The sequence below is a fragment of the Micrasema longulum genome, unplaced genomic scaffold (genome assembly GCF_059751315.1).
Source record: "Micrasema longulum isolate JH-2025_06_02 unplaced genomic scaffold, ASM5975131v1 h1tg000114l, whole genome shotgun sequence".
NCBI lineage: Eukaryota > Metazoa > Arthropoda > Insecta > Trichoptera > Brachycentridae > Micrasema > Micrasema longulum.
In genome coordinates, this window is record NW_028277320.1 from 442,480 (window position 1) to 456,259 (window position 13,780).

The 13,780-nt window shown below is 35.3% G+C and overlaps 1 protein-coding gene across 2 annotated transcripts in view; it reads right to left on the reverse strand.

Annotated features, from left to right (window-relative positions):
- Positions 1 to 1,479: 1,479 nt before the first annotated feature.
- Positions 1,480 to 13,780, reverse strand: part of LOC148284498 (uncharacterized) — an 83,174-nt gene continuing 70,873 nt past the window's right edge. Inside the window, exons 6-14 of one of the 2 annotated variants that reach the window (XM_088239288.1) lie at positions 11,977 to 12,028; positions 11,093 to 11,223; positions 9,942 to 10,021; positions 9,397 to 9,575; positions 6,785 to 7,130; positions 6,249 to 6,452; positions 3,864 to 3,989; positions 2,940 to 3,047; positions 1,480 to 2,787 (exon numbers count right to left, since the gene is read on the reverse strand). In XM_088239288.1, the coding sequence (XP_088095414.1) occupies positions 2,653 to 2,787; positions 2,940 to 3,047; positions 3,864 to 3,989; positions 6,249 to 6,452; positions 6,785 to 7,130; positions 9,397 to 9,575; positions 9,942 to 10,021; positions 11,093 to 11,223; positions 11,977 to 12,028 (1,361 nt within the window). In that variant the 3' untranslated portion in view covers positions 1,480 to 2,652. The remainder of the gene's footprint in view (positions 2,788 to 2,939; positions 3,048 to 3,863; positions 3,990 to 6,248; positions 6,453 to 6,784; positions 7,131 to 9,396; positions 9,576 to 9,941; positions 10,022 to 11,092; positions 11,224 to 11,976; positions 12,029 to 13,780) is intronic. The other variant, XM_088239295.1, reaches the window with a different exon arrangement.

Consider the following 13,780-nt stretch of genomic DNA (forward strand, 5'->3'; position numbering starts at 1 on the left):
TCCATTTAGCTTTATAGCGGGTTATGTACACTTACAATTCGTAATATACACATGTTAATGTTGATAAAACATTGTTTTTTAGAATTAATTATAAGGCACAATTTGATTATTTATTGACCTACTGAATATATTAAAGCGAAATAAATAAAATACACAGATATAATTATCGAGTTAATGGTTTTGCTAAGATTTAAAACAAATAAACTTAATTTAAGTTATAAAATCCTGATAAAATATTACATGTAGCACCATTTTACATAAGATTAACAATCAGAAATCAATTATGTATAAACTCTGATTGATTCCTCGTCACAAATGTATAAATACAGGACAAGAACACTGGGTATGGTAACATTATTATTTACAAGGATACATTCAAATTATATTTACCGCTGGGTGAATACTGTCTATCTCGCCAGTGTAGTAGTGAATATGTCGGATTGATATCTACATCCTACTACTACAATTATCATATACCTGATTTACAACCATCAGCTACGACATTCACACAGCGATTGTACAATGATATTTTCTTACGACACTTTCTTGTTTGGGGGCATTATATAAACAACGATCAGAAGTCAATAATACTTTTTTGACAATAATCGAGGTTGCCAAATGTTTTGTAAGTGAAGAAACTTTTTCTTTACACCAATATCAATATGACAAAAACAAAAATAATAAATATAAAAATTCGATAATCAAACTCTCACTCGGTAAAAAATGCAGTTTTTTTTTTACTAGGCATTCTTTGAATTATTTCTGATAGTAGCAGATGGCTTCTCCGTATAAAAAAAATATATGGGTAAATTACAGGGGTTATAAGAAAAATTAAATTGCATTCCAGAAAAAAATCATAGATATAATATAATATGATAATTTCGAATAAACAAGAATGTTGGCAACCATACATTATCGCAGGCAAAAATGATACTCAAATAAACTTTTGAATATTCAGTTGCTTAACACAAGTATTGGCTGAATAAAGCTGCACATTTGTCGGTATCGCTGTACTTAATCATATCATTTGAATAAAAATATTGACATACAAAACTAATTACATTAATATGGCTTTTTAATACAAAATTAGTACCACTGCGGGACAGAGGCTGTATCTCTTGTTGTAATTTTACAAGACTGTCAACAGTACGAGATTTTCACCCTCTAAGTATTTTCACATACAAACACCAAAGTAGAAAATTTAGAATGCAGTATCAGATAAAAACCTAAAATCTTTTAATGTTTTAAAACATTGAGCAAACAAAGAAAATATACGCACTCCTAAAAGAAGACTGAAAAAGTAACATATTATTTTCTATGGACCAACACACATATAAACAACTGTTGTACTGTGAACATGTTTTTTTAAATTTCTTGCTTTAGTCAATGAGGAAGTTCAGTGATTTTTTTTATTTGTGAATAATAGACTATTAAACTATGTAAAAGATTTTAATGTATCAGCACTACGATTTTTTAAAGTTTTGTATTTTTTTAATTACTTGGCGTGCGACGTCTAAAGTTCTCTTCCCATTCTTCTTGATGAGTTCTGCTGATTCGTCAGTTGACTCACCGTAAACCGGTAACCTATCACAACTCTCTTACTATTGGTTGATTCGGAAGAACTAGCAACGTCGTACAAAGTAGTTTCAAAATCATTTTGTTTGTTTTTTCAAATTAAGCAAAATTTTGTTTATTTTTTTCATACAATTTAATGTTAGGAATAATTTTTTTTAATCCAATTTCCTGTAGGGCTGAACTTCCCCATAAGTTGTCACTAGAATTTTTTATTGTACTATTAATATAATTTCAAGCGACATATTCTTTTTGGTTTTTCTGTCTTTAAATAAAATATAAAATAAGATTAACAATGTTTCGAGTCGTGGAAGTCAACAGATAGAACAGTTGAGGAAATGATGCAGGTCATATGCCCTGTAAATGCTTAGACAAATTAAGATTAAAATAAGATCGCTTTTTGTTAATAACATTTAATTAACAGTTAATAACAACTTTTGATCATATTTTTATATTGCATTTCACGACTCTTCTATTATTTTCATTACTAGGAAGAATTTAACAAACACAATTATTTTTAATTTTTCCACAATAAAAACTGTTTTGACTGACAAATTATAATTCTAACAATGTCACTAATCATATTACAGTTATACTTTAAGCAAAGGCAATATCGCACCCCCCATCCAAAGTGCTACAAGTCTAAATGTATCTAACCGAGAAAAACGACTGCAGATTTTGACATTTGCAATTTTTGACCACAGATCTCAATATTGTAATATACTCAATACTGTAATATATATTTAATGACAAACATTTTTGATTGTTAATTTTGACACATGTTACGACTACCACATTTCATATTATGGCATCAAGACTGATGAATTATAAAAGATGATAGATAAATATCACGTTACAGTGCAATTATAAATATCATGTAAGTAATGGCGGTTTGGCACAGTGTACTGCATTTCAAATTCTTTTGATGTCATACTTAACTCGATTCACAGATTTTTTACCCTTGACGGGGGGGGCGATGTTATGTACAAGATACTGCATCACGGGTGATAGAGATATATTTGGTTAAGTGTATTTCTCACACATTATGGCTACGGAGATTGAGGGGGGGTAGCGGTCAGGTTAGAGCAGCACGCACGGCATGGCACAGCACAGCGGGAGGCAGACGGGGACTACGGCAGCTCCCGAGGACGACTTGGACTTGCTGCTGGACTCGGCCTCGTACTTGTACGCTCCCTTGGCCTTTCTGTATCCGCCCTGGAGATCAAATGAACATTAGGTGAGGCGTCTTCCCCGTTATGAGTAAGGTGCGGGAGGATTTTTAGCTTCAGCGCCCCCAGGAGGGGTTGGACACGCCCAATTTGAGAACTGCGCACTGCATAGTTTATAGTTAAGAGAAAATTCCTTACTCCAGCTTGTTGATAGGCAGCCGCTTCATCTTTGCGTTGGAAGTTCTCGTGTCCCGGAGGGTAGTACACGGCTGGCCCCGCGATATTTTTACTCAGGGTGAGCGCCTTCTGCAAACAGAGAGAGACGAGTCAATATTCTGTAAACTGCAGTTGACATACGGAGAGTTCAGGGGTAGAGTCCATTATTTTGCTCTTGTTAATGATCTAAGTTGCATTTTGGGTGCATTAGATCAAACGGCCGCACTTGTGTTGTAGTGCTGCCTTTCCTGAATAAGGAAAGGGAAGTAATGTTGGACGGTCTTGTGGATGGTACCGCGCCAGTCTGGAATTCAGACTTAGTTCAAAACAGTAAGAATTTCAGATTATTTACTCAGTTTGTTAGCCTCTCGGATTGAGAAATGGGAGACTCTTAGTAATAAACCATAATTTGGCGACCAATATTTGCGGATTTTTCGTCTTTTAGAGAATGTGCAGAATGGTTGGTAATTTGATTGATATATTGTCATAGAGCCCGATGTCTCCGGGTATGAACTGAACAAATATTTTACACTGACCTTTTCTTTCAGAGAGAAGTAGTGATGCCTTTCCAACCCTTGGCTTTGTAATTGTCAAATGTAGTACCTACTAACAATCCTTTCACTGGTCACATGATTAAATTGAAGTAGTTAACAATGAATATTTCGGTGACTTGTATGAAGGGCAACTGAGTTGAGTAATTTTTTAAAATAAAGATCTAAATTGGTGTTTAATAACAGCAATTTAGATCAGTAATCTGATTTTCGTAACTAAATTTAACACAAGTTAAAACTTTTATTGCTTCCATTCATGTTTGCAAAATGATTATAAGGAAGAATAACAATATCCAACATAAGCCACCATATAATATGCCAAACTCTCAGTTGACCATAGGTGCGTGGTCCCTACCTGATCTTGCACCCGGCTGGCTTGGTTCTGTTCGAAGACCTTCTCCACCCCGAGCCCGTTGATGGCCCCTCCCGGGCCCCGTGCCGGGTTCGGGCGGCGACGCATCTCATTTTCCGACGGGTAGTTCTACAAACAGAAAATATTTTATTCTTCTCGTTTCGGTCCAAAGACTTGAACATGTCCTTTTCCATTCTACGAGGCTGTTGACAGTTCTTTTAACTGAGAATATAATGTCTTACATCAGACAAAATAGTCATAACTCAAAAAAAGCAAAATTAGCTAAGTATGTCATACAGCCATCGTTAAGGTCGTGGTCCTGTGTTAGTGATTTGTACTTTAGACCACAACTTGTTTCGCATTTTCTAACACAGTTATTACTACTAACAGACAAAAGCTCGAAAATTTAAATATGTAAAAAAGCAAATATACATATTTTTAATATTTATAATTCCATAAATTGACCCAAATCATTAATATGCAATATCATCTCTCATCCACCATCAAAGATGTTACTACATTATCTCTTTAAATCACGTCTGAAGAAACATCTCCTTTCTCTTCCTTAATCTCTCCTCCTTTCTTTTTTCCTCTTTTTTCCTTTTTCCCATTGAGTAATAGTTTCGATAAGGTAATTTATAAACAAATACGTTTATTTCTATTTTATATATCTTTAGCTTTTTAATATTTTTTTTCTATTAAATATGTTCTGTAACTTGAATAATAAAAATATAACTTTTATTTTATTAGTTGGATGGAAGAAATTGACATTTGGTAATAAGCCTGCCAATGTACAAATAAAATTATGTACAAAAAGTTAAATATATATAAAAAATATAAAAAGTAACAGTCCCAGGACAGATCCTTGTGGAACAAAGCTCACTACTTATCATTTTCGAAAAAGGATATGATTCGTAAGTAATGTCCCTCGAATTCCATAGTGTTCAAGTTTTAGTATCAGTCAGCTTATTGGAGCACAGTCAAAGACTTTCTCGAAATGTAAATAGATGACATCACGGTCGAACTCTGTTCTCCAGTTATTTAGGCAGGAGAAACGTTTGTCGCTGTGGACCTTCTGGGCATGACTCCATGTTGATCTCCGATGATTATTTTATTGCTTTTTGTGTGCAAAGTTGTACCCTGACTTTTTTTCATTTGACTTGTCATCGGTCCCCCCATTTGCTTACTGTATACTAAAAATATTTTGAAAAAAAAACACATTTTGAATATGTATTTTATATGAACCCTGATGGGCACGGGACCTGCGACTTCGTGAAAGTCAGAAGATTCCACTTATACACCACGACTCGGACCTTGTAATAATTACCAGTTGTATTTGGTGTCTAAATATTTATTTATTAGTTTATACATACATTGTTACAAAATGGCACAAAAAACACTCTGGCAAATTCTGCTTGTACTAGGAGTAGGCTCAGTATATGAAGGGTCGGCAAGCCAGAAATATTAGTATGCAATCGGTTCCTATATGGGCAAATTCTAAGAAACCAATTTGCTGCGGCAAATATGGTTTTCGAATATGTTTCCTATAAATAAAAATACTATTGAAGAAATAGAAAAACAGTTATAGCCCAAAAGAGAAGAAAAGAAAAAAAAACAATTTACATTAAACGTAAAAATAAAATTAAATATATACACATACACGCATACATACTACATACATACATATACACATACATACATATATACACACATATATATATACATATGCAAAAATACAATAAATTTATAAATGATTCAATGGGATAGCATAATATTTAGATTACTATTCTCAATAAATTCTCAGATTCCTTACTTCCAATGTCTGTCAACCAAATTGTTATTCTTTTTTTCCGTATTGATGGTTTTTCGGATTTCCAAAAACGCGGTATAAGGTTGTATAGTTTAGGTCCGTTTTATAGAAATGATTTTTGGAATACCGCTGTACGTGCGTGCTATTGGAATCACCAAATCGTTTCTCACTGTACTCCTGGTTGAGTGCGCATGACTCACAATCACCTGAGTGCTCCTATTTTTGTGAATGTCGAGTATTCTTTCCTTATGTAGATTAAGCCAAGGACGTCTAAGGATTTGAAAAGGCCTTCACTCGGATGATTGTACGATTTTCGCAATATTATCCTTAATATTGATTTATGTACCTTAACCGAGGGATCAAGAATAGTCTTGGCAGCTCCTCCCCAACAAATACATACAACCGTAGGCCAAAACAGAGTTGCACAAACGGTGTGCGTCAATAAAAATTCCTAAATATTTTATGCCTTGTACACATTCTAGATGGTAGCATTTACAGCTGGTAAGAGTGTTGCAATTTGTATCATGAATTTTTATCCTAATAGCAAATTGAAAAGCGGACGTATAAAGATGGCGTACTTCATGTCCCGGAAAGTCGGCGAGGAGGTCGTCCAGCTTCTTGGGGGGCTCCTGGGTGCGAGGGGCGGGGCTCTCAGGGCGCGGGAAGGGGGAGGCACGGGGGCCATCGACTGGGAAGGGGTGCGGAGCGCCCCCGGGGGGCCCGCCCGTGCTGCTCGTGTTGTACGAGTAGTTGCTGCTCGAGTACTTGTACACTGTGGGGCCCTGTTGGAACAAAAAAATATTTATTTTCTTTATTATAAACAGTTTTTTTTAATTGAAATATTCATATCTATGTTAAGTAATATTTTAATAAGCGTCACAGTGAGAAATTGGGTTCAAAAAATGTTCTCTTATACGTGATAAAAATTAAAACATTCAATAATATCCTGAAGTTTCTCAAAAATGTTTGAAAAATGAACCACTGTGTAATGTCACAGGTTTATGTGAGTGTTTGAAATAAGCCAGCAATTTATCTTACATTACACTGAGTAAATATCACAAAAGTAAAATATTAAGAATGAAAAAAGAGTAAATATTGAAATAAATAAATATACCCCTGGTCCCTGATTAGGCGTGCGCGGTACACTATCTACCGGCACAGCGTAGGGAGGACTCGCCGGCGCCGGGTACGGGCTCCGGTTGTCCACGGTATTAGTGACGTAGCGCTCCGTGTGCAGTAGCTTTGTAGGGCCGTCCCGCGCAGGGCACACGTGCGCGCAGCTCGCGCACGTTTGGCTCGCGTCCGTCGTCCGCAGCGCGCAGTTGGGGCACGTGGTCTGCGTGTACACCAGCGCGTTGGGCACGTGGGGGCACACGTGCGGCGCGCCTCCCACGTTTGTGGTCGTCTCGCGGTAGTGCGCGGTCTGCTGGGTCACGGGGGATCCCTGGTGGTGAGTAGTTCTGGAAAGAAACATACATGACTCTAATCGAGTGTGATGTTTGTATTGAGCTAGTTTAAAGAATTATGTAGTATTTAAACAACGTTGTAGTATTTAAACATGAGTGGTATATTTAAATATTTATTTTATTACTGACCAGTTTTGAAGCTACAAAAGCTTCCTTAGCAAAGTACACATTAGTAATTAATATTATCCAATTCTATAATTTTAACATTGTCTACAAAATATTGTAGACAATGTTAAAATTATATATACTACGAGGTACTAAATGGAATACATATACATATGGAGGTAATAATCCGAGTATTTTTGCCAAATAATATTTTGTGTTTGTGAAAGTATGGAGTAAGGGGTGACAGAATTTGAAATTTGATAATTTGCACTTCTGAAATCGTGTAGTGGACTACTTATAGAAAATAAAGTTTGATTAATAATTTATTATTTTCTTCAACTTTATTCACATTTTCTAATAGTGAGTTAGAAAATGGGAAACTGCCCCCCAAAATGGAAATACTCGGGTAAATCATAAGAATCCAAATGCTTCATTAAAAAAAAAAAAACATTTATCTAATTTTAAGGTTTTATTTTCAACATGCAGTGTCATTATTAAAATTATTATTATTTTCTATCAAAATGTTTAAAATTTTAAAACACAATCATATTATTTACTATAGGAATAATACGTTGATAAGGAAGCTTGTGTAATTTTGAAACCGGTCGGGAATTGAAAATATATTAAGCGATTGAAAACAAAGTTTAAAAAAAATAATTTTTACTTTGTAATGAGTAATCGCTAAATGAGTTTTAAAAATAAAATAATTTGAAGTTTTTGCTATTTGTGAATAGATTACTTTAAGTAAAATTTTCACCTGATCATAAAATAGTTATATTGATTAAGTCCCTTCCTCGGTCACCGGTTTTAGGCAGTTATATTATTTATTTTGTAATATGATAAGTCATATAGAAAAATCTTTTACGGCAGATTAATGAACCCCTCAACCAATTAACTTTGTTAAAATAAATTACATTGGTCAGTTGTGGTTACTTTGTTGTTTTTTGAAAATCGATGAAATTAATAAATTAGAATTTATTTTGTTAAATTAAATTACAAAAAATTCAAATCTAACAAAGATTGTGGGCCTTTACACTGCAGTATTAAAAAAAAAAAATGGTTAACCTTATTTGATAAACCTTGTATTTAAATTTCTCATGAAGTGAGACAATTGTCATGAAATTTAACAAACTGTTACCTTCTGTGTTTAATTTTATCACTAAAGTTCTTCATTATCGATGTTTAGAAGGTTTTATTAGTTGATTCTATGGCATTATATATTTAAGTACCAAATGAGTTAATTTTATCATTAGTAATTAAATAAAAATAAAGTATTGTTCACTTCAGATGTAATGTTTGATGCTGGAGTATCTATCTGCAACTGTAAAAGTCCGAGAGCAGCCATCGAGTTGAATTCCTTAGTTTATAACAGATTTCGTGGCCATGCAAAATATACATTAGAATATATATCATTATTTAAACACAATTTTGAATTCCTTCTTTTTGTCAAGTCACTGCAAATTCCTGGAGAATAGTCCAATATTAAGAAAAACCGGTAGCAATAGATATTTTCTTTAGACTAGTCTGTTTTTTGGTTGGCTGGAAGATGTTGCTTTTAGCTAAAAGTACGCCAAAGTACTTATTCTTCGTACTTTTAGTTTTAAATAAATAAAAATATATTTTATGTACTGGGAAACTCCTTGATAGATCTACTTTGCAAGAGAGCTGGGCCTAATGGCAATGCCTAAGGAGATTCATTAATAAGCTCGGGCGTATCCACTTACTCCCGAACACGCATTGGCTACATATATTGAGAATCATACCATGAGGATTGCTTAATTTATTTTTTACATAGCAGAAAAAATTTAAACATTGACACAACACCGGTAGAAACGTGTGAGTCCGAGGTGAAGATACTTTTGGATTATGTTAAGATGGAAAGTCTGGCACTCGGTCCAAGTATCAATTGAGGAAGATCAAAGTAATAGTGATCGATATAGCCAATAAACTTCCTTCATGAAGTGTATTAAATCATCTTAAAAAGTAAACGACTTTGTCATTGTCGCAGACTCTTAAGGATATGGAAGGATCGAAGAATCACAAAATATACTAAGGTTCATCATGTTAAAACTCCGATCTTCTCCATTTACCAATACTATTTAATACACACGGAGTTTAGTAAGTTTAGTTGTTAATAGTGAGCGATGTTACCAACCCGTGGGGAGGGTGCGCGAAGTGCGTGTTGACGTACGTGCGGTGCTCGTTGTGAGCGCTGCTGGAGAGGGAGGCGGAGGTGGAGCCCGGGATGGGAACGCTGGTGGGGTCCTGGCCGGCCGGCACCTCGTACGTGTACGTCTTCACTGTGGTGGTAACCTTGTTCATGGGAACTCCGGTCTAGGGGAGTGGCAAAACAAAATGAAATTATGTTGTTTATAAAAGTGTGTGATACAGATACATCATGGAGGCTGCAGATTGTCAAAGATCAGTGATCCAATTAGCACCAGACAACAATGAGGAAGTTCAGTGGTTTTTTTTATTTGTCAATAGACTATCAAACTAAGCCAAAAATGTTTATGTATTGTATTATCAGCGCTGTGATTTTTGGAAATTTTGTTATTTTGATATTACTCAGAGTGTGACGTCTCATGTTCTATTCCCCATCTTCTTGGTGAGTAAGATTACATTTTTTGCATCCATTTTCCCGTAGGACTGAACTTCCTCATTATTGTAATGGAAAAAAATAGTATAAACAATTATTACCCCAGTGGTAACAGCTGGTGGGTGGCACTTGTCACATACCGCGGCAGGAACAGTACCTCCTGCGGGAATCACGTGGGATTCTGGAAGTCAACCAAACTTTATTGAGGACAGGTTTGCTATGGTTAGGTTACGTTATGTTTAAAAATTATATTTGAAGTACCTCTATTAGGATCTACTTATATGTACACATGGTAAATCTTATTTGGTTAACGTACTGGGACACTTATTGCTGACTGATTTATAGGGACTCAATATCTCCTCGTACCATAAAATTACTTCAGTCTTATGCAGATTATAGCTGTCTCTTCACTACCAATTTCTTTTGAACTTACGGCTATATCCGTTATTTCCTAAATGAGCGACACAGTATATAGCGGGCATAATAATGAAAAATGTATAACTTTTTTCCGTGTTCATGTAAAATATTAATTGCCGTTCCCATTGACACACCTATGGCATCTGCAACTTTGCACACTTTTGTTTGACAATCAGAGAGAATTATGTCTTGAACATTTTCAATGATTTCCTCAGCAACCACATCTGTCGGGCGTTCTGGGCCGTCCTCATCAAAAACGGATGTTTGACCATGTTTAAATTCATAGAACCAATATCTAACCGTTGTCATTGACGGGGAAGGGCCCCCATAAACAGCATCCAAGCCATACTGCACTTTGTCCATTTTAGCAAAAACCAGGTTGCGTTGACGGCTGTTAAATACAAACTAACCTACCAAGCAGTGTCAAATTAGTTTTTTGAGTCGTTTAACATCTACGCAATGGTAACAGCAACTTGCCGTAGTAGTGCCATCCACCTTCAAACACGGGCACTTATCCGACCGCCCTCTTGTACATTGTCTGAACTTAACCTATACAATCATAGAAATTATTTTAAATTACAGTAGGTATGGTAATATGGTAAGTGTGTCATTTTGTGCCTTTGCTGCAGGAACACTTTGACAATGCTGTTTAGATATATTTTGTGAAATGTTTTGAGGATCCTCGGCAGAGGAGAAAATAATCCGACGTTGGATCTAAGATTTTTTACAGCAAAGACAGTATCGGTACGCAAATTACGGTGAGGTACATTGAGGTTAATCTGAGTGAGGATTCATTGTTAATGCGGACACGTGTTAGACAGGTGCGACTTGTTACCTGTGACCTGCTTCCTGATGACCTCTCGGTTGACCTCGCGGGAGATGGTAGCCGGGGAGGCGGGGAGCCACTCCACGTCGCGGTCCACCTTACTCAGGGTGCTGTAGCCGGAAGACTTCACAGGAGTAGTTCTAGGGAAGACACAATCACGTTAAAATTACAATGTCATCAATTTTTTAGAAAAAAATAATATAATTAAACAAAGCTACAATTTTTTATTTTTATTTAATGTTTCGCACTATGATTTTTTAAAAGTTTTGTATTTTTTAAATTACTTTGCGTATGACGTCTCAAGTTCTCATTTGAAGTAATTTGTTTTTATTATTTTTTCATTTATCGTCAAGAAACTTCGCTGTACAATTCAATACACAGGATGTTCTTTAAACCCTGTGACATCCGAAACCACGATGATCAGTATGGGCAAGAAGACATATTAGCATATTTAAAAAAAATATTTAGAACAAAAAAAAAAAAAATTAAAAAAAACAAATGGTTGCTTACAGCAGGGGAGAAGTGAGGGGAGCGCGGCACAGTATCAGACTCCCCCCTCCTCGTTTCTTTTTTTGCTTTTTTTGATATTAAAGTTTTTTAAAAAAAATTCGTTCTAAAAAAATATTTTAATGGGCCAATATGTCTTCTTGCTCATACTGATCATCGTGGCTTCGTATGTGACAAGGTTCAATGAACACCCTGTATGTGCGTGGTGGTAGGTCATATTACACCTAGTTTCAAAAGACCCCTTTTTTTGTGGGTTTTTCAATATTATTGTGTGTGATAAAGTTTTGAAGAAAATAAGTAACTACTTTTCACATAATCCACAATTTTGAATGCCACTCGGACCCGTCTCCGGCCGGTATGAGTTAAGAAAGTGTAGAAGTACTTACGACGCCCTGTAGTCGAAGGATGAGCTCTCCATCGTATCAGATGCGTAACCGCCTGAAAACAGAAGTTTCTGATTACTAGTAATACACTCCGCGACCAATTTATTGAAAAATTCAATCATAAAACATATTCATACCATCCACATTAATTTTTATAGAACTGAATTTTTAAACAGAGCGAATTTATATAGAGCCATTTTTGTGAAAATCACCTCAAGCCGATATTCTGACTTTCGACATGTCTATCTTCGAGAATTAGCTGGATTTTGTCATGCCATGTCTTTCTCTCGCTCTACATGTCTACTTTCTTGATTCTGTCGATAATGCCTATCTCAGCCTTACACAATGTACGGATCTAGACGTTTGTGCGTCTATTGTAAATAGTTTCACTACACACTTGCTCCATAGATTGCACTTCGATAGCATTAAGCCTACTTCCATTCTTGTTTTTCCTATTCCATACTTTGCTTCCATACGTAAGGGTCGGCAGCGGGACTCCATTGTGAACTGCCAATTTCGCTGCTCGCCACAAACATTTATTTGTTAAGTTTGATTGAAGCGCACCGTTCACTCTGTTCCCGGCACTAACCCTCCTTTCAATATCTTTCTCAGTCATTCGATCCCTAGTAAACGTACTTTCCAAATATACAAATACCTCAACCTGTTTCAGAATAATCCCATTTACAGTGATCTCACATTTAGTCATACTTTTATTTAAATTTTCAATTCTAAAATTTAACACAAATTCATGTCATAACAGTACAATATCATATTATTTCTATGACTTCGTCAGGGCCATGTTAAATACTTTTATATTTTTTCATATAGATTCTGTCAATATTGATGAATGACTGCAGGTATTTTAAAAAAATACCTGTGTGTTTATATGATCTCAATCAATTAAAAATTAAATGTCAGTAAATTTACAACAGGGTTGATCCATTTAAATAAATAGCATATACACACTAAATCTGAGGTATTTTTTATTTTATTTTTATTTATTAAGGAAAAACAACAGTTGTTATATAAGAATACAAAATATAAAAAATAGTACATACATCCAGTTAAAGTTTTTCACAAATATAATGAGAGAACATGTTACACAGTAAAGAGAAAAATAATATATTATATGAGACATGAGAAAAAAAAAGAGCTCTTAAGAAGGTTAAGGGATGAGGAAATAGAGTGGAGGAGTGGAGGAGAGGGATTTTCATAATATAGTTGACCAATTAAAAATTTTGATATTATAATAAAATAAACATAATTAAAGGAACATAAACTTATTACACACTGACAAATGTTTTATATCATATATAATGTTGTATATCCAGAAAGCCAGTTCCGTTCATATTTCTTGCCATCACAGCAATGCAATTGTAGTTTTACGCATGCACGATACTTATCCTGACCTAGAGAAGCAGTTGACGCCATTACGAGTTAGCTGACTGTTGTGTACACTTCGTGGTGCTTGTTTGAAATGCCGATTAAAATTGGAAATTCTTCCGCTCGTAAGATAACGTCTGTAATTTGTTTCCTTAAAGCGAAGAACATTGAGTCGGACAATCAAAGATGAAAGCCAACTTCGTTCATCATGGTGCACATTATCATGGCCTTCATCAAACTGTCACACCCATCTTCTTACCATTGAATGACTTATCTAACGTTTTCCGTACACCTTACAGATCGGCGGGCGGATGTTGACTCAACATTCAGGTAACTTACAGTGGTCAAGGTAAGCACAAGGCATGCGAGGAACTGCGACCGGAGTGCTGCAATTGCAAGAAATACAAACAAAACTTAATTTCTG